This window comes from Entelurus aequoreus, linkage group LG01, assembly GCF_033978785.1.
Source record: "Entelurus aequoreus isolate RoL-2023_Sb linkage group LG01, RoL_Eaeq_v1.1, whole genome shotgun sequence".
Lineage (NCBI taxonomy): Eukaryota > Metazoa > Chordata > Actinopteri > Syngnathiformes > Syngnathidae > Entelurus > Entelurus aequoreus.
In genome coordinates this window covers 100859891-100876107 of record NC_084731.1, presented here as the reverse complement: position 1 = coordinate 100876107, position 16217 = coordinate 100859891, and the positions used below count along the sequence as shown (strand labels likewise).

The window sequence follows — 16217 nt, the reverse complement described above, 5'->3', positions numbered from 1 at the left end:
AGTGAAACAAACATTTGTCCACCAAATGTTTTATGCTGTGTGTGAATGCACAAAGGTGAGTTTTGTTGATGTTACTGACTTGTGTGGAGTGCTAATCAGACATATTTGGTCAGTGCATGACTGCAAGCTAATTGATGCTAACAAGCTATTTAGGCTAGCTGTATGTACATATTGCATCATTATGCCTCGTTTGTAGCTATATTTGAGCTCAATTAATTTCCTTTACTTATGTCCTCTGTATATTTAATTTATATTTGCATGTCTCATGACACATTATCTGTATGTAATACTGGCTGCATGTCGGATAGTTGTTTGTGTGCCATGTTGTTCCAGACTACAGCAAATGTTACCCAGCTTGCAAAGTTTGTAATAAATCCATTAGAAGAAGACAGCCTGGAACACACACATTTATACCTACAGCCTGCAGTTTTCTTGGACACACACATTTATACCTTTGGCCATTCTAAGACAGTCATTTCCAGGAGTTATCTCACCTTCTGAGTAGCCTCTGATTTACTAATGTTTCCAATGTAAAAATGTGTGGAATAAATATTAAAAATTGAACATTTCAATTAGCAAAGATTTGTGTCATAGTCATTTGGAGAGTGAACAATTGAAAAGGGTCTGCTACTTACCGTACCCACTGGATTTGATCAATTGTTTAACACGTTGTGGCAGTGAGTGGTTAACACCACCTTTGCAACTTTAATCTGGGGTTTTAATGAATATTGTTCATCTGTGTACTATATTTTGAAGGTCTTTGTCTTCATTTTAACATCAATTTGCCAAGGAGATGGAATTTATAGTCTCACATAAACCAAATGTATCATGCACCCACATTAAAGGTCAGAGTGGCCTCCTCAAGAGATTTGAGAACTGTGGTATGAATAAAAACTATTTATTTCAAATATTTTTCTATGAGCACCAGTCCATCGGATTTTCACAAAATCACATCACAGCGTGTTCATTTTGATCAGTATGAGTATTTACAAAGATGACAATAAAAAAGCCAAAGCAGTTTAAGTTGGCACTTCCCGAGAGGACGGACGAGAGCACCAAAATGAGAACCACGACTTGATTCAAGTGATTTGAGTCCTGCTTCAGTGTCCCAACCTCAGTCGAGAAAATGAAAACCATTGTTGAATTAAGCAACTTTGAGAACCTTGAAACAGTCAGAAAAATGCCTTTGAAAGAAAGGTCAACTGTTGTACTTCACCAACATACACATCCAAAATAATCCTGGAACTATGAACGTTTTGCAGCAGACAAGCAGCAACTGTCAAAAATAATGGTCTTAGCCATCGTATCCTTTTTATATCGAGACACAAATGTTGTATGGATCGAAGTAAACAAAGTATTTTCGTGCAGTTTGGCGCAGATGAGAGACCTTTTGACTATTTTATAGCACATTTTACGAAACACAGAGCTTGGCATTTGTCATTTCTCTCTGACGTTTGCTTACAGGCCTAAAAATATGGCACTGAGCTGAGATTGTCCTCTGAGATTGAAAAACCCGCGGGAGAAATGTAACAAGTCTATTGTTTCATAGTAAATGACAACGTCCTCCATAAACAAAATGCATTTGAACTAGGGCATGTTCACGTTCTATAAAGCACGGTGCTATGTTGTCTTTGACTGAGGTGAACAGGTCTAAGTCCAGAAGACTAACTGAAAGAGAACAAACCATAAAAAAGCCCTTCAGAAACTCTTTCAAAAAGGGTTGAAGTTGATCACACGGGTGAACATGTTGGGTCGTACCAGTCATCTTTGGGTGGTAGGGAGTGTTGCCATGGCTTACGTTCAAGTGGGGAATGGGAGTGTTCCGCCATTGTCAGACCCGGCGGAACACCTCAAAGAGAGACGCCACCGAGTGCATGCGGTAGAAAAGGTTTAAAGGAACGGCGAAATTGAGAGTGGTAGTCCATGTGCTGAAGCCGAAGGTCTCCTGTTCCAATCCATTCTCGTACTGCGGCCGACAGCCAAAGGCGGGAAGAATCCACAGCTGGAAGAAGCAAACAATTCTTTAATGTCTGGATCTTCTTTTCATTTCAAGGAAGGTCAAAGACAACTGGAGGAGTTTTTCTTTGTACTCATGTTACACTGCATACTAAACCTAGTACATTTACAGACTAAACAGTCCTTAGAGTCAACTAGGGCAAATGTTACACTGCATACTAAACCTAGTACATTTACAGTCTAAACAGTCCTTAGAGTCAACTAGGGCAAATGTTACACTGCATACTAAACCTAGTACATTTACAGTCTAAACAGTCCTTAGAGTCAACTAGGGCAAATGTTACACTGCATACTAAACCTAGTACATTTACAGACTAAACAGTCCTTAGAGTCAACTGAGATAGAAAGCAGGCAGGGCTTGGTTGAGTTTGAGTCTTTTATAAATATCTGCCATGTAATAATCATTATTGTCATTGCATTTCAGCGGCTTAATGGCAGTTTAACTCATTTGCACTCATCAAAGCTCTGAGAATTAGGTTCATGCGTGGTTTTCCGGCACCATCTGGTGGTCAGGGAGCGCAATTACACCAAAATAATATGTTCTTGTTTTTCAATGGTTCATTTGGTTTTCATGAAAAAAGCGTAGTAATACACAGTGAATTGTAGCAGCAGTTATTGTGGGCTGCAAGAGTTCTAGAGAGAAAGTGTGTATACTTGATATTTATAGGAAATGCGGAGAATAAAAGCAGCAGTTGTTGAGAGAAAGTGTGTATACTTGATATTTATAGGAAATGCAGAGAATAAAAGCAGCAGTTGATAAGAGAAAGTGTATACTTGATATTTATAGGAAATGCGGAGAATAAAAGCAGCAGTTATAGTGGACTGCAAGAGAAAGTGTATACTTGATATTTATAGGAAATGCGGAGTAAGAAACTGTGGAGCTGTCGATGAAGGTCGGGATGGACGGGCTTAATGGAGCCTTGGCTAAATGAGCATTCATCAGACACTTTGGTCTCCTTGGACAGGTTCTCCCTCATCCACATGGACTGGACATTGACCGAGAGCTAGTGGGCAACCTAGGACAGAGTGGGCTCCCTTGGTTGCTTTGTTGGTGTTCCGTGCACAATATGTATTATATATTGCTCATTTTTTTGTTTCTTCCTTGTGTTTTACTGTTGTAGCTGTATGTAGCGATGGCGCTGCTGAAGTGGCGGCTGGTTGCAACAGCTTTGTGCTCTTTTACAACACCCAAAAGCAGTGAACTTGTGTAATTGGTAAATAAGAAGAGAATACAACAAATCCTTTTCAACTTCTATTCAATGGAATAGACTGCAAAGACAAGATATTTCATCTTCACAATGAGAAACTTTGATATTTTTGGCAAATATTAGCTCATTTGGAATTTTCAAAAAAGCTGGCACAAGTGGCAAAAAAGAGTGATAAAGTTGAGGAATGCTCATCAAAGACTTATTTGGAACATCCCACAGGTGTGCAGGCTAATTGGGAACAGGTGGGTGCCATGATTGGGTATAAAAGCAGCTTCCATGAAATGCTCAGTCATTCACAAACAAGGACGGGGCGAGGGTCACCACTTTGTCAACAAATGCCTGAGCAAATTGTTGAAGAACAACATTTGTCAAGCAGCTATTGCAAGGAATTTAGGGATTTCAACATCTACGCTCCGTAATATCATCAAAAGGTTCAGAAAATCTGGAGAAATCACTGCACATAAGCGGCAAGGCTGAAAACCAACATTGAATGCCTGTGACCTTGGATCCCTCAGGCAGTACTGAATCAAAAACCGACATCAGTATGTTAAGTACATCTGTAGGTGTAAGTTAAAACTCTTACTATGCAAAACCAAAGCCATTAATCAACAACACCCAGACACGCCAAAAAAAATGTTTAGTTTTTCAGTTCAAACATTAAATATTTTGTCTTCGCAGTGTATTGAATTGAATATAAGTTGAAAAGGATTTGCAAATCATTGTAATCTGTTTTTATTTACCATTTACACAACGTGCCAACTTCACTGCTTTTGGGTTTGGTAATATCTTGTATGTCCTTTGTGTAATTAGAGGTCTCCCTCTTGTTTTCATGTGCTTCTTACCTTATTTTTGTGGACTTTGTATCTGCACTGCAACATTGTTTCCCCATTAGGAAATAAACAAAGTCTATCCTATCCTACAAATGTCAGACCACAAACCTTCAAACTGAACAATCCTACCAAACACATGTAATGCCCGTTTGGGGCTCTAGGAGTGCACAAGGGTTACCGGAATAGTATATCTATGGTCTGCCAAAGAGTTGGAAAACAAAGACTGTCTTTCATTAAGATACAACTGAGCATGTGGAAACTGATACCCTGCTTCTGTCAGATAGTCATCAACCATAGGTGTGTTTCCCACTCATTCATTCATTCATAGCTTGGGTCAAATCCTCAAGTCACAGTGAAGGAACATTCATGTTGCCTGGAAACTTGGCTTGCCAACTGCCTGATGGCATAGGGATTGTTTGTGTGTGTGAAGCTATGTTTCTACTAGTTTCATTGAATGACATCCATGTTTTGGAGTACTGTTCCCTGGGATTGTTTGTGTGTGTGAAGCTATGTTTCTACTAGTTTCATTGAATGACATCCATGTTTTGGAGTACTGTTCCCTGGGATTGTTTGTGTGTGTGAAGCTATGTTTCTACTAGTTGCATTGAATGACATCCATGTTTTGGAGTACTGTTCCCTGGGATTGTTTGTGTGTGTGAAGCTATGTTTCTACTAGTTTCATTGAATGACATCCATGTTTTGGAGTACTGTTCCCTGGGATTGTTTGTGTGTGTGAAGCTATGTTTCTACTAGTTTCATTGAATGACATCCATGTTTTGGAGTACTGTTCCCTGGGATTGTTTGTGTGTGTGAAGTTATGTTTCTACTAGTTTCATTGAATGACATCCATGTTTTGGAGTACTGTTCCCTGGGATTGTTTGTGTGTGTGAAGCTATGTTTCTACTAGTTGCATTGAATGACATCCATGTTTTGGAGTACTGTTCCCTGGGATTGTTTGTGTGTGTGAAGCTATGTTTCTACTAGTTTCATTGAATGACATCCATGTTTTGGAGTACTGTTCCCTGGGATTGTTTGTGTGTGTGAAGCTATGTTTCTATTAGTTTCATTGAATGACATCCATGTTTTGGAGTACTGTTCCCTGGGATTGTTTGTATGTGTGAAGCTATGTTTCTACTAGTTTCATTGAATAACATCCATGTTTTGGAGTACTGTTCCCTGGGATTGTTTGTGTGTGTGAAGCTATGTTTCTACTAGTTTCATTGAATGACATCCATGTTTTGGAGTACTGTTCCCTGGGATTGTTTGTGTGTGTGAAGCTATGTTTCTACTAGTTTCATTGAATGACATCCATGTTTTGGAGTACTGTTCCCTGGGATTGTTTGTGTGTGTGAAGCTATGTTTCTACTAGTTTCATTGAATGACATCCATGTTTTGGAGTACTGTTCCCTGGGATTGTTTGTGTGTGTGAAGCTATGTTTCTACTAGTTTCATTGAATGACATCCATGTTTTGGAGTACTGTTCCCTGGGATTGTTTGTGTGTGTGAAGCTATGTTTCTACTAGTTTCATTGAATGACATCCATGTTTTGGAGTACTGTTCCCTGGGATTGTTTGTGTGTGTGAAGCTATGTTTCTACTAGTTTCATTGAATGACATCCATGTTTTGGAGTACTGTTCCCTCGCCACATCACCGTTTTAAAGAACCACATTGAGAGTTGACTAGCCATTGAAGTTTGATGTTAAATGGACATACATTGTTGAGTGTGTGAGGTGTTTTAAGAGTGTGGGATGGAGGACTTATAAAGACTAATGAAAACAATCATAAGATAAATAGTCCCTACTTCACGTAAATGTAGTCATCTAGACTCTGCCTCCATCATTGCCCCGATCATCACGCACATAATAAACCTATCAATTTCACAAGGCCAAGTACCAAAAGATTTTAAGATAGCAAGAGTAACTCCCCTCTTTAAAAAGGAAGCAAATTGGAACCTGGCAACTACCGACCTGTTTCTATTCTCAGCTCCATTTCCAAAGTAATGGAGAAAATAGTTTATGAACAGGTCGATAGTTACCTTGCCACTAATAAACTCATGTACAAATTCCAATCCGGCTTCAGAACTAACCACTCCACTGACACATGCCTTCTCTATCTGACTTCAGAACTAACCACTCCACTGACACATGCCTTCTCTATCTGACTTCAGAACTAACCACTCCACTGACACATGCCTTCTCTATCTGACTTCAGAACTAACCACTCCACTGACACATGCCTTCTCTATCTGACTTCAGAACTAACCACTCCACTGACACATGCCTTCTCTATCTGACTTCAGAACTAACCACTCCACTGACACATGCCTTCTCTATGTGACTTCAGAACTAACCACTCCACTGACACATGCCTTCTCTATCCGACTTCAGAACTAACCACTCCACTGACACATGCCTTCTCTATCCGGCTTCAGAACTAACCACTCCACTGACACATGCCTTCTATATCTGACTTCAGAACTAACCACTCCACTGACACATGCCTTCTCTATCCAGCTTCAGAACTAACCACTCCACTGACACATGCCTTCTCTATCTGACTTCAGAACTAACCACTCCACTGACACATGCCTTCTCTATCTGACTTCAGAACTAACCACTCCACTGACACATGCCTTCTCTATCTGACTTCAGAACTAACCACTCCACTGACACATGCCTTCTCTATCTGACTTCAGAACTAACCACTCCACTGACACATGCCTTCTCTATGTGACTTCAGAACTAACCACTCCACTGACACATGCCTTCTCTATCTGACTTCAGAACTAACCACTCCACTGACACATGCCTTCTCTATCTGACTTCAGAACTAACCACTCCACTGACACATGCCTTCTCTATCTGACTTCAGAACTAACCACTCCACTGACACATGCCTTCTCTATCTGACTTCAGAACTAACCACTCCACTGACACATGCCTTCTCTATCCGACTTCAGAACTAACCACTCCACTGACACATGCCTTCTCTATCCGGCTTCAGAACTAACCACTCCACTGACACATGCCTTCTATATCTGACTTCAGAACTAACCACTCCACTGACACATGCCTTCTCTATCCAGCTTCAGAACTAACCACTCCACTGACACATGCCTTCTCTATCTGACTTCAGAACTAACCACTCCACTGACACATGCCTTCTCTATCTGACTTCAGAACTAACCACTCCACTGACACATGCCTTCTCTATCTGACTTCAGAACTAACCACTCCACTGACACATGCCTTCTCTATCTGACTTCAGAACTAACCACTCCACTGACACATGCCTTCTCTATGTGACTTCAGAACTAACCACTCCACTGACACATGCCTTCTCTATCTGACTTCAGAACTAACCACTCCACTGACACATGCCTTCTCTATGTGACTTCAGAACTAACCACTCCACTGACACATGCCTTCTCTATCTGACTTCAGAACTAACCACTCCACTGACACATGCCTTCTCTATCTGACTTCAGAACTAACCACTCCACTGACACATGCCTTCTCTATCTGACTTCAGAACTAACCACTCCACTGACACATGCCTTCTCTATCTGACTTCAGAACTAACCACTCCACTGACACATGCCTTCTCTATCTGAGCGACCACATCAAACATGAGGTGGACGCGGGCAAATACTGCGGCATGGTCATGCTGGACCTTCAGAAGGCCTTTGACACCGTTAACCACGCTATACTGTTGGATAAGCTCAGAGCAATCTGATTTAACAAAACCTCATGGAGCTGGATGCAATCTTACTTGGAGGGGAGGGAGCAGGTGGTAGAGGTGAACGGCACCGTGTCCCCCTCCCTCTCAGTAAGCTGTGGAGTCCCCCAAGGCAGTATATTGGGGCCTTTACTGTTCCTAATATACATAAACGACTTGTCATCAGCATGCGACTGTGAATTGTTCTTGTTTGCGGATGACTCTGCCCTGCTGGTATCCGGCAAGGACAAGTCACAGGTGGAGAAAATCCTCAGTGCTGAGCTCTGTAGAACTTTCACCTGGCTCGCTGACAACAAGCTATCCATCCACTTGGGTAAAACAGAATCCATCCTGTTTGGGTCCCACATCAAACTTAAGAGAGTCAATCACTTCACCATAAAAGTAGGTGACAGTGTCATCACCAGGAAAGATGAGGTCACCTACCTAGGTTCCATTCTAGAGGCTAACCTTTCCTGTGATAAAATGGCAACCAAGGTAATCAAAAAGGTTAACCAACGAGCGAGATTTCTCTACAGAATTTCCTCTCTGGTCAACAAAAGCACCTTGAGGATTCTGGCGGGAACTCTCGTTCAACCCTTTTTCCATTACGCATGCACCTCCTGGTACCCTAGCACCTCCAAAACCCTCAAATCTAAACTCCAAACATCCCAGAACAAGCTAGTCAGGTTACTTCCAGACCTCCACCCCAGATCACACCTCACTCCTACCCACTTCTCTAAAGTGGGCTGGCTCAAGGTGGAGGACAGAGTTAAACAACTTGCACTGAGCCTAGTCTATAAAATCCACTACACCTCCCTGATACCGAAGTACATGTCAAACTACTTCCTTAACGTAAATGACCGCCATAACCACAACACCAGGGGGAGCTCCACTAACCACGTTAAACCCAGATTCCGAACTAACAAAGGTCTTAACTCATTCTCTTTCTATGCCACATCAATGTGGAATGCACTCCCAACAGGTATAAAAGAAAGGGCATCTCTATCCTCCTTCAAAACTGCACTAAAAGTTCACCTCCAGGCAGCTACAACCCTAAACTAACACCCTCCCCGGATTGCTAATAATCAAATGTAAACAATCAAATGCAGATACTTTTTCTTATGCCTTCTGATCTCTCTCTCTCTCTCTCTCTCTCTCTCTCTCTCTCTCTCTCTCTCTCGCTCTCTCTCTCTCTCTATGTCCACTACTTGATGTCCATATCCCCCCCCACCCCCTCCACACCCCTGATTGTAAATAATGTAAATAATTCAATGTGATTATCTTGTGTGATGACTGTATTATGATGATAGTATATATGATAGTATATATCTGTATCATGAATCAATTTAAGTGGACCCCGACTTAAACAAGTTGAAAAACTTATTGGGGTGTTACCATTTAGTGGTCAATTGTACGGAATATGTACTTCACTGTGCAACCTACTAATAAAAGTCTCAATCAATCAATCAATCAATCAATCAGGAAAGTAATCCCTGTGATAATCAAGGTAACACTGCATACTTTAAGAAGAAAGCATGGTAGACAAATTGTTCAAAAATGTAGTTTAAAAAGGATAACAGTATTTTGGATCCTGAAGTAACCTGCTTATAAAAGTGTCATAAGTCAACAATAAATGTTGGGGGTTTTTTAGTTTACTTTCAACGCTCGAAATCTTTTAACAACTTAAGGTCTATCTGTTCATAAGACGTTTTTTTCATGTTTTTTTATGTTTTATGGCCTTTTTGTCAAAAATAACCTTTTGTATAACAAAAAATTGCAAAATATGCAAAATTTCTAAAGAAGTTGCAGAGTGGAATACTTGAGATTGGGTAATTACAGCCCTGAATATGACAAAATATTTTTACAGAGTTTCTACTGAGCTAGGATGAGAGAAAAAGCAGGCAGAACTTGGTTGAGTTGATATCGTTTTCTTTGCATTTTAGCGTTTTAATAGCAGTTTAACTCATTTACGCTCATCAAAGCTCTGAGACTTATGCTGGTAATAAGTTGCAGAGTGGAATATTGGAGGTTGGATGATTACAGCCTGGAAGAGGTCAATAATTCATGACATGGGTTTTGATAGAGTTGACAAAAAGAGTGTTTTTACGGTGCCGACTGAGATATGTTGAGAGAAAAAGCAGGCAGGACTTGGTTGAGTTTATGGAGTGCCCGCAAATATCTGCCACGTAACTGCCCATTTGCATCATCATCAAAGCTCTGACACTCAGTTGTATGGCGCCATCTGGTGGTTAAGAGACGCAATCAGGATACAAATCCAGGAAGAGTAGGATCTCTAGGAGCACCACATGGTTGACTGGTATGGTTTACACAACTTACCCTTTCTGATGCAACCCTAACCGGGGATCGAACCCACGGGGACACAGCAGTCAATGCCCTCAAATTCCTTACCAAGCGCAACGTCATTTACTGAGTCCATCGACATTTATCCATCCATCCATTTCCTACCGCTTGTCGCTCTCAGGGATATAAATAGATGTAAATACATTTTCATTTTTAAAGGGAGGATTTTCTACTTGACTGGAAATATTTTGCCAATCAAACAACAATATTGTTGCAGATTTTTGTGATATATGACAGCCATTTGATGATTTTGGCATTGGATCCTCTCTCGCTGACATTGTATTTATTTGTAATTCCCTAGCTGTCAAGCTAGCAGCTAATTATGGATCTCCATACACAGTGTCAAGTCGCTCATCATAATAATTACCATTACCACAAATAAAGGGCATTTTCTCAGTATCTTAAGTCTCATTATCAGGCTGAGGCACACATGTTGCAAACCAAGAGCTAGCTAGGAGCAGATGTACTAATAGTTAAGCTAACCGCTAAGCTAGCTTTAAACAACAAGAAGAAATAAATGCTCAGTAAAGTTGAAGAAGTGTAAATGGAACTGTGTTACATCAGAAAGTAAGCAAATATGAACAGGAAATTAACAAGTAGTGTGGTTAGAGTGTCCGCCCTGAGATGGGTAGGTTGGAGTTCAAATCCCAGCCGAGTCATACCAAAGACTATAAAATGGGACCCATAACCTCCCTGCTTGGCACTCAGCAACAAAGGGTTGGAGTTGGGGGTTAAATCACCAAAATGATTCCCGGGCGCGGCGCCGCTGCTGCCCACTGCTCCCCAAGGGGATGGGTCAAATGCAGAGCACAAATTTCACCACATCTAGTGTGTGTGTGACAATCATTGGTACTTTAAACTTTAATCTTTAATGATCTGTTGCCCAGATCATGTTTTGTTTAGACTCCCTTAGTTCGGTTTCAGCACCCCTGGGTTTGTGTCTCTTGGTTGCCATGGGTGCTGATTATTTTCACCTGCCTCTGATTAGTGTTAGGGCACTAATCAGAGAGCTATTTATTCCTGCCATTGGTTATCCTAGCTTCTTATTCCTGTTCCTGTGCTTAGCTCTACCCTAGCTTCCCGGGCAATCGGCACGCTTTTCTGTTCTTGTTTTCTTGCCTGATTTATGAAAATAAATCATTTTTTCCTGACTGCACGCTGCTTCCGGAGTTCTTGGGGAAATGATCCGTGCATTAACATGCAACCCCATCGGCAGCCAGCCAGAGTGTGGAGAAAGGCAGGAATAAATAGATCTCTGATTAGTGCCCGGGAGCAGGTGAGTGTCCTGAACACTGATAAGAGGCAGGTGAAAATAATCAGCACCCATGGCAACCAAGAGACACAAACCCAGGGGTGCTGAAACCGAATTAAGGGAGTCTTAAACTAAAGAAAACATGATGCGGGCAACAGGTAGATTAATAAGAGTGTATGAGAAGGTAATATAACAGCTGCTGGTGGGTCAGCATGTCAGTACACCACATGTAGGAGGAGGGCAGATCAACTCATAAGTTGGCGGTGGTGTTACCAAAGATAGAATCAGTAGAACATATTTTTTTGTTCATGTTTACAACTTCAGGTAGTTACTTGGATAAAGTAGAACTTTGAGAGAAAAAACCAAAGGATTCTAAAGAGCAATAGATAGCAGTTATTGTCTACTATTGACTTTGTTTTGCTCAAACAATTGTACGTAACACGAGAGAACAAGGAACGAGATGAAATACTGTGTTGATATTTTTGTACTGTCAATACATTGAAAATTGCACAGTAATACATGTGACTGGTCAGGGTATCGATATCACTGTGGATGATTGGTATCGCAATTCAGAATTGGAACATTCCAATTTTTGGGACAAATCTTATGTCTCTCCTCACACGGAGGACAGTTCTTGCTGACTAATTCTACAAACTACAAAAGCAGTGAAGTTGTCACGTTGTGTAAATGCTAAATAAAAAGAGAATACAACAAATCCTTTTCAACTTCTATTCAATAGAATAGACTGCAAAGACAAGATATTTCATGTTCACACTCAGAAACTTTGTTATTTTTTGCAAATATTAGCTCATTTGGAATTTGATGCTTGGTGAACAGGCTAATTGGGAACAGGTGGGTGCCATGATTGGGTATAAAAGCAGCTTCCATGAAATGCTCAGTCATTCACAAACAAGGATGGGGCGAGGGTCACCACTTTGTCAACAAATGCCTGAGCAAATTGTTAAGAACAACATTTGTCAAGCAGCTATTGCAAGGAATTTAGGGATTTCACCATCTACGCTCCGTAATATCATCAAAAGGTGCAGAGAATGTGGAGAAATCACTGCACGTAAGCAGCAAGGCTGAAAACCAACATTGAATGCCCATGACCTTGGATCCCTCAGGCGGTACTGCATCAAAAAGCCACATCAGTGTGTAAAGGATATCACCACATGGGCTCAGGAACACTTCAGAAAACCACTGTCAGTAACTACAGTCGGTCGCTACATCTGTAAGTGCAAGTTAAAACTCTACTATGCAAAGCCAAAGTCATTTATCAACAACACCCAGAAACGCTGCCAGCTTCGCTGGGCCTGAGCTCATCTAAGATGAACTGATGCAAAGTGGAAAAGTGTTCTGTGGTCTGACGAGTCCACATTTCAAATTGTTTTTGGAAACTGTGGACGTCGTGTCCTCCGGACCAAAGAGGAAAAGAAGCATGGGGACTGTTCTAGCCAAAAGGCAGCATGTGTGATGGTATGGGGGTGTATTAGTGTGTGATGGTATGGGGGTGTATTAGTGGCCAAGACATGGGTAACTTACACATCTGTGAAGGCACCATTAATGCTGAAAGGTACATACAGCTTTTGGAGCAACATATGTTGCCACCCAAGCAACGTTACCATGGACGCCCCTGCTTATTTCAGCAAGACAATGCCAAGCCACGTGTTACATCAGCGTGGCTTCATAGTAAAAGAGTGTGGGTACTAGACTGGCCTGCCTGTAGTCCAGACATTGAAAATGTGTGGCAGCTAAAATATGAGAAGGGAGACTGTTGAACAACTTAAGCTGTACATCAAGCAAGAATGGGAAAGAATTGCACTTCAAAAATGTGTCTCCTCACTTCCCAAACCTTTACTGAGTGTTGTTAAAAGGAAAGGCCATGTAACACAGTGGTGAACATGCCTTTTTTTGTAATGTGTTGCTGCCATTCCATTCTAACTTCATGATTATTTGCAAAAAAGAAGAAAGTTTCTGAGTGTGAACATGAAATATATTGTCTTTGCAGTCTATTCAATTGAATATAAGTTGAAAAGGATTTGTTGTATTCTCTTTTTATTTAGCATTTCCACAACGTGACAACTTCACTGCTTTTGGCTTTTGAGGAAATGAGGAAATGGCACAAAAAGGGCATAAAATGAGAAATTCTTACTGAGATGTTGCCCATAATCAAGAAGACTGCGATGTTCTTCAGGATTCGCCTCTTGATATTTGGGGCCTGGTTCCTGAAGGGCAGGGGATGGTCCGAGGTTTTCCTGGGACATTTGTACGCCCGTCCATGGTCTTCCTGCTCGTTCTCCATGGCGACACAAGCCTTGTCAGGGGTGTCGTAGGCTCGGTTGAAGATGCCGTTGTAAGGCGGGGCCAAAGCGGACGCCACGGAGAAGATTTCCGGTGACGTGGCTAACTCCGGGTCGTCCCGCCCGGCAACTTCCTGCCGGCGGTAGAGGGACTCGATGATGAAGAGGTTCTGGGTGCACTTCTCCAACACCACCAGCAGAGAATAGGTGAGATTGGTCCAGCGGTAAGGGGGGCTGCTGGTGGCTCCCAGCACCGCCACTATGCTGCACCAGGACATGAACCAGGAGCCCATAGAGGAGCCAAACAGCAGCTCTGTGTCCAGCTGCCTGGAGGGGTTCTTGGAGGTGTCCAGGGGCATGCGATCTGCTCGGTATATGAGCAGACCTGAAGCACAGGCAGAGCACATAAACACAAGCATGACGATGCCGTAAATGTAGAACATAGAAATGGCAGAGCGTCGTGTTTGAAGGGAGCCCTCCACATGCGTTATGTACACCACCAAAATCCCGATCGTGCTGGCAAAGGCGACAAGACCCAGAACGGGGCCCAGGGTCAAACCTTGGGTTTTTGTCGCCAGCCTTTTCCGGTTGGAAGACAGGTCAATGGTGCGGCCGATGTTCTTCCACATGACAAAGAGCATGGCGGACACAAAGATGTGGTATTCGATGTTGAAAGGGTAGAGATAGTAGAGGCTGCTGGAGAACATGGAGCAGGTGCTGGTGGTGCAGTTACAGTCGGGCTCCGTGTGAACTGCAATGACAAACACATTTTCTTTTGGTCCCCAGTCGGCACATTAAACATGACATTCTTCCACCCACTGTTAGCCCAACCACTACCGCAAGAACCATAGATAGATAGATAGTACTTTATAGTATGTATTAAGCTGGTCCCCATTCCAATATTTAGGTACCACCAACAAAATGTATTTCCATACTTTTAGATACTTTTCTAAAGGCCTACTGAAAGCCACTACTAGCGACCACGCAGTCTGATAGTTTATATATCAATGATGAAATCTTAACATTGCAACACATGCCAATACGGCCGGGTTCACTTATAAAGTGACATTTTAAACTTCCCAGGAAACTTCCGCTTGAAAACGTCGTGGTATGATGACGTATGCGCGTGACGTCACGAGGGCAAGGGAAGTGTTTGGACCCAATTCAAATACCTCTGTTTTCTTCGACAATATTCCACAGTATTCTGGACATCTGTGTTGGTGAATCTTTTGCAATTTGTTTAATGGACAATGGAGACTGCAAAGAAGAAAGTTGTAGGTGGGATCGGTGGAGCGGCAACAGCAACACCAGGAGGTTGTGTTGTGTTTTGAGCAGGATAGCAGACGCACTACAGTGAGTAAGCCTGCCGCCGCATCTAAGTCAGCTTCTGTTTTTTTAGCTTCGCCAAGCTGAATATTATTAATCGTGTATTTACATGTTCATGGTTTAATAGTATTTTTGATCTTCTGTCTATCCATCCAGTCAGGGTTTTTTTTAATTTAGTTTCTATCTGCATTTGAGACTGCTATGCTATCACGTTGGCTACGTTGCTAGGTTAGCTTCTATTTTTTTAGCTTCGCAAAGCTGAATATTATTAATCGTGTATTTACATGTTCAGTCACTGTGAATGTCCATTTCGCGTTCTGGACTCTCATTTTCAAGAGGATATAGTATCTGAGGTGGTTTAAAATACAAATATGTGATCCACAATAGAAAAAGGAGAGAGTGTGGAATCCAATGAGCCAGCTTGTACCTAAGTTACGGTCAGAGTGAAAAAAGATACGTCCATCACTGCCTCTCAAGTCCTTCACTGTAACGTAAAAGGATTTGTTGTATTCTCTTTTTATTTACCATTTACACAACTTCACTGCTTTTGGGGTTTTGTAATAGGATGACAGTTTGGAGTTTTTACTCACGTCAAGTTTACTGGCTACAACTTGAACCACAGCCTGCTACGGTGGAGCCTCCTGGGATCTCCTTGACAAAACCCAGCCGTGTGCTCCCCACCTACCACGCACCCTCTCCCCCACCAAGGGCCACCACTCTGGTCCTTTAATTAAAAAGGTGAACAACGGTGAGGGTGCAGCCAGCCGGATATGAGGCTTAGATGTATCAGTTACTGTAATTGCAGCACCCTGGGGAGGGAGCAGCCTGTGGGACAAAGCCGTGTGAGGTCAAGCGGGCAGTTGCCAAGGACGCTGGCTAAAGTGTGCAGAGAGGGAGCTCCAGCACGAGCAACTGCTGAAACCGAAGAGAGAGACACGGTCCACCTTCTGGCTTTTATCCATTGATGCTCCTTCTCAAGTCAACTATTGTACTTTTCTTCCACAATCCAGCCCTTGGCCCTTACCTATAGTGAGGTTTCCGTAGCCCAGGGCAGAGAGTCTTCTTTTGTGGTTGTTCAGGAAGTGCTCGGCTTCGGACATCACACCGTTGCACCACAGGAGGAGGTTGGTGAAGACCGCATGGATGACACCAAATCTGGTGCATGGAGGGATGCAAGTAAAGGGTTGATTGCTTCACGTTGGACAAA

The 16217-nt window shown here is 42.2% G+C and overlaps 1 protein-coding gene across 3 annotated transcripts in view; it reads right to left on the bottom strand.

The window, feature by feature from the left end:
- Positions 1-902: 902 nt before the first annotated feature.
- The window catches only part of otop1 (otopetrin 1), a 31999-nt gene continuing 16684 nt past the window's right edge, over positions 903-16217 (bottom strand). For 2 of the 3 annotated variants that reach the window (XM_062063915.1, XM_062063897.1), the window contains 3 exons: positions 16035-16165; positions 13537-14435; positions 903-2002 (listed from right to left, as the gene is read on the bottom strand). In XM_062063915.1, the coding sequence (XP_061919899.1) occupies positions 1832-2002; positions 13537-14435; positions 16035-16165 (1201 nt within the window). In that variant the 3' untranslated portion in view covers positions 903-1831. The remainder of the gene's footprint in view (positions 2003-13536; positions 14436-16034; positions 16166-16217) is intronic. The other variant, XM_062063907.1, reaches the window with a different exon arrangement.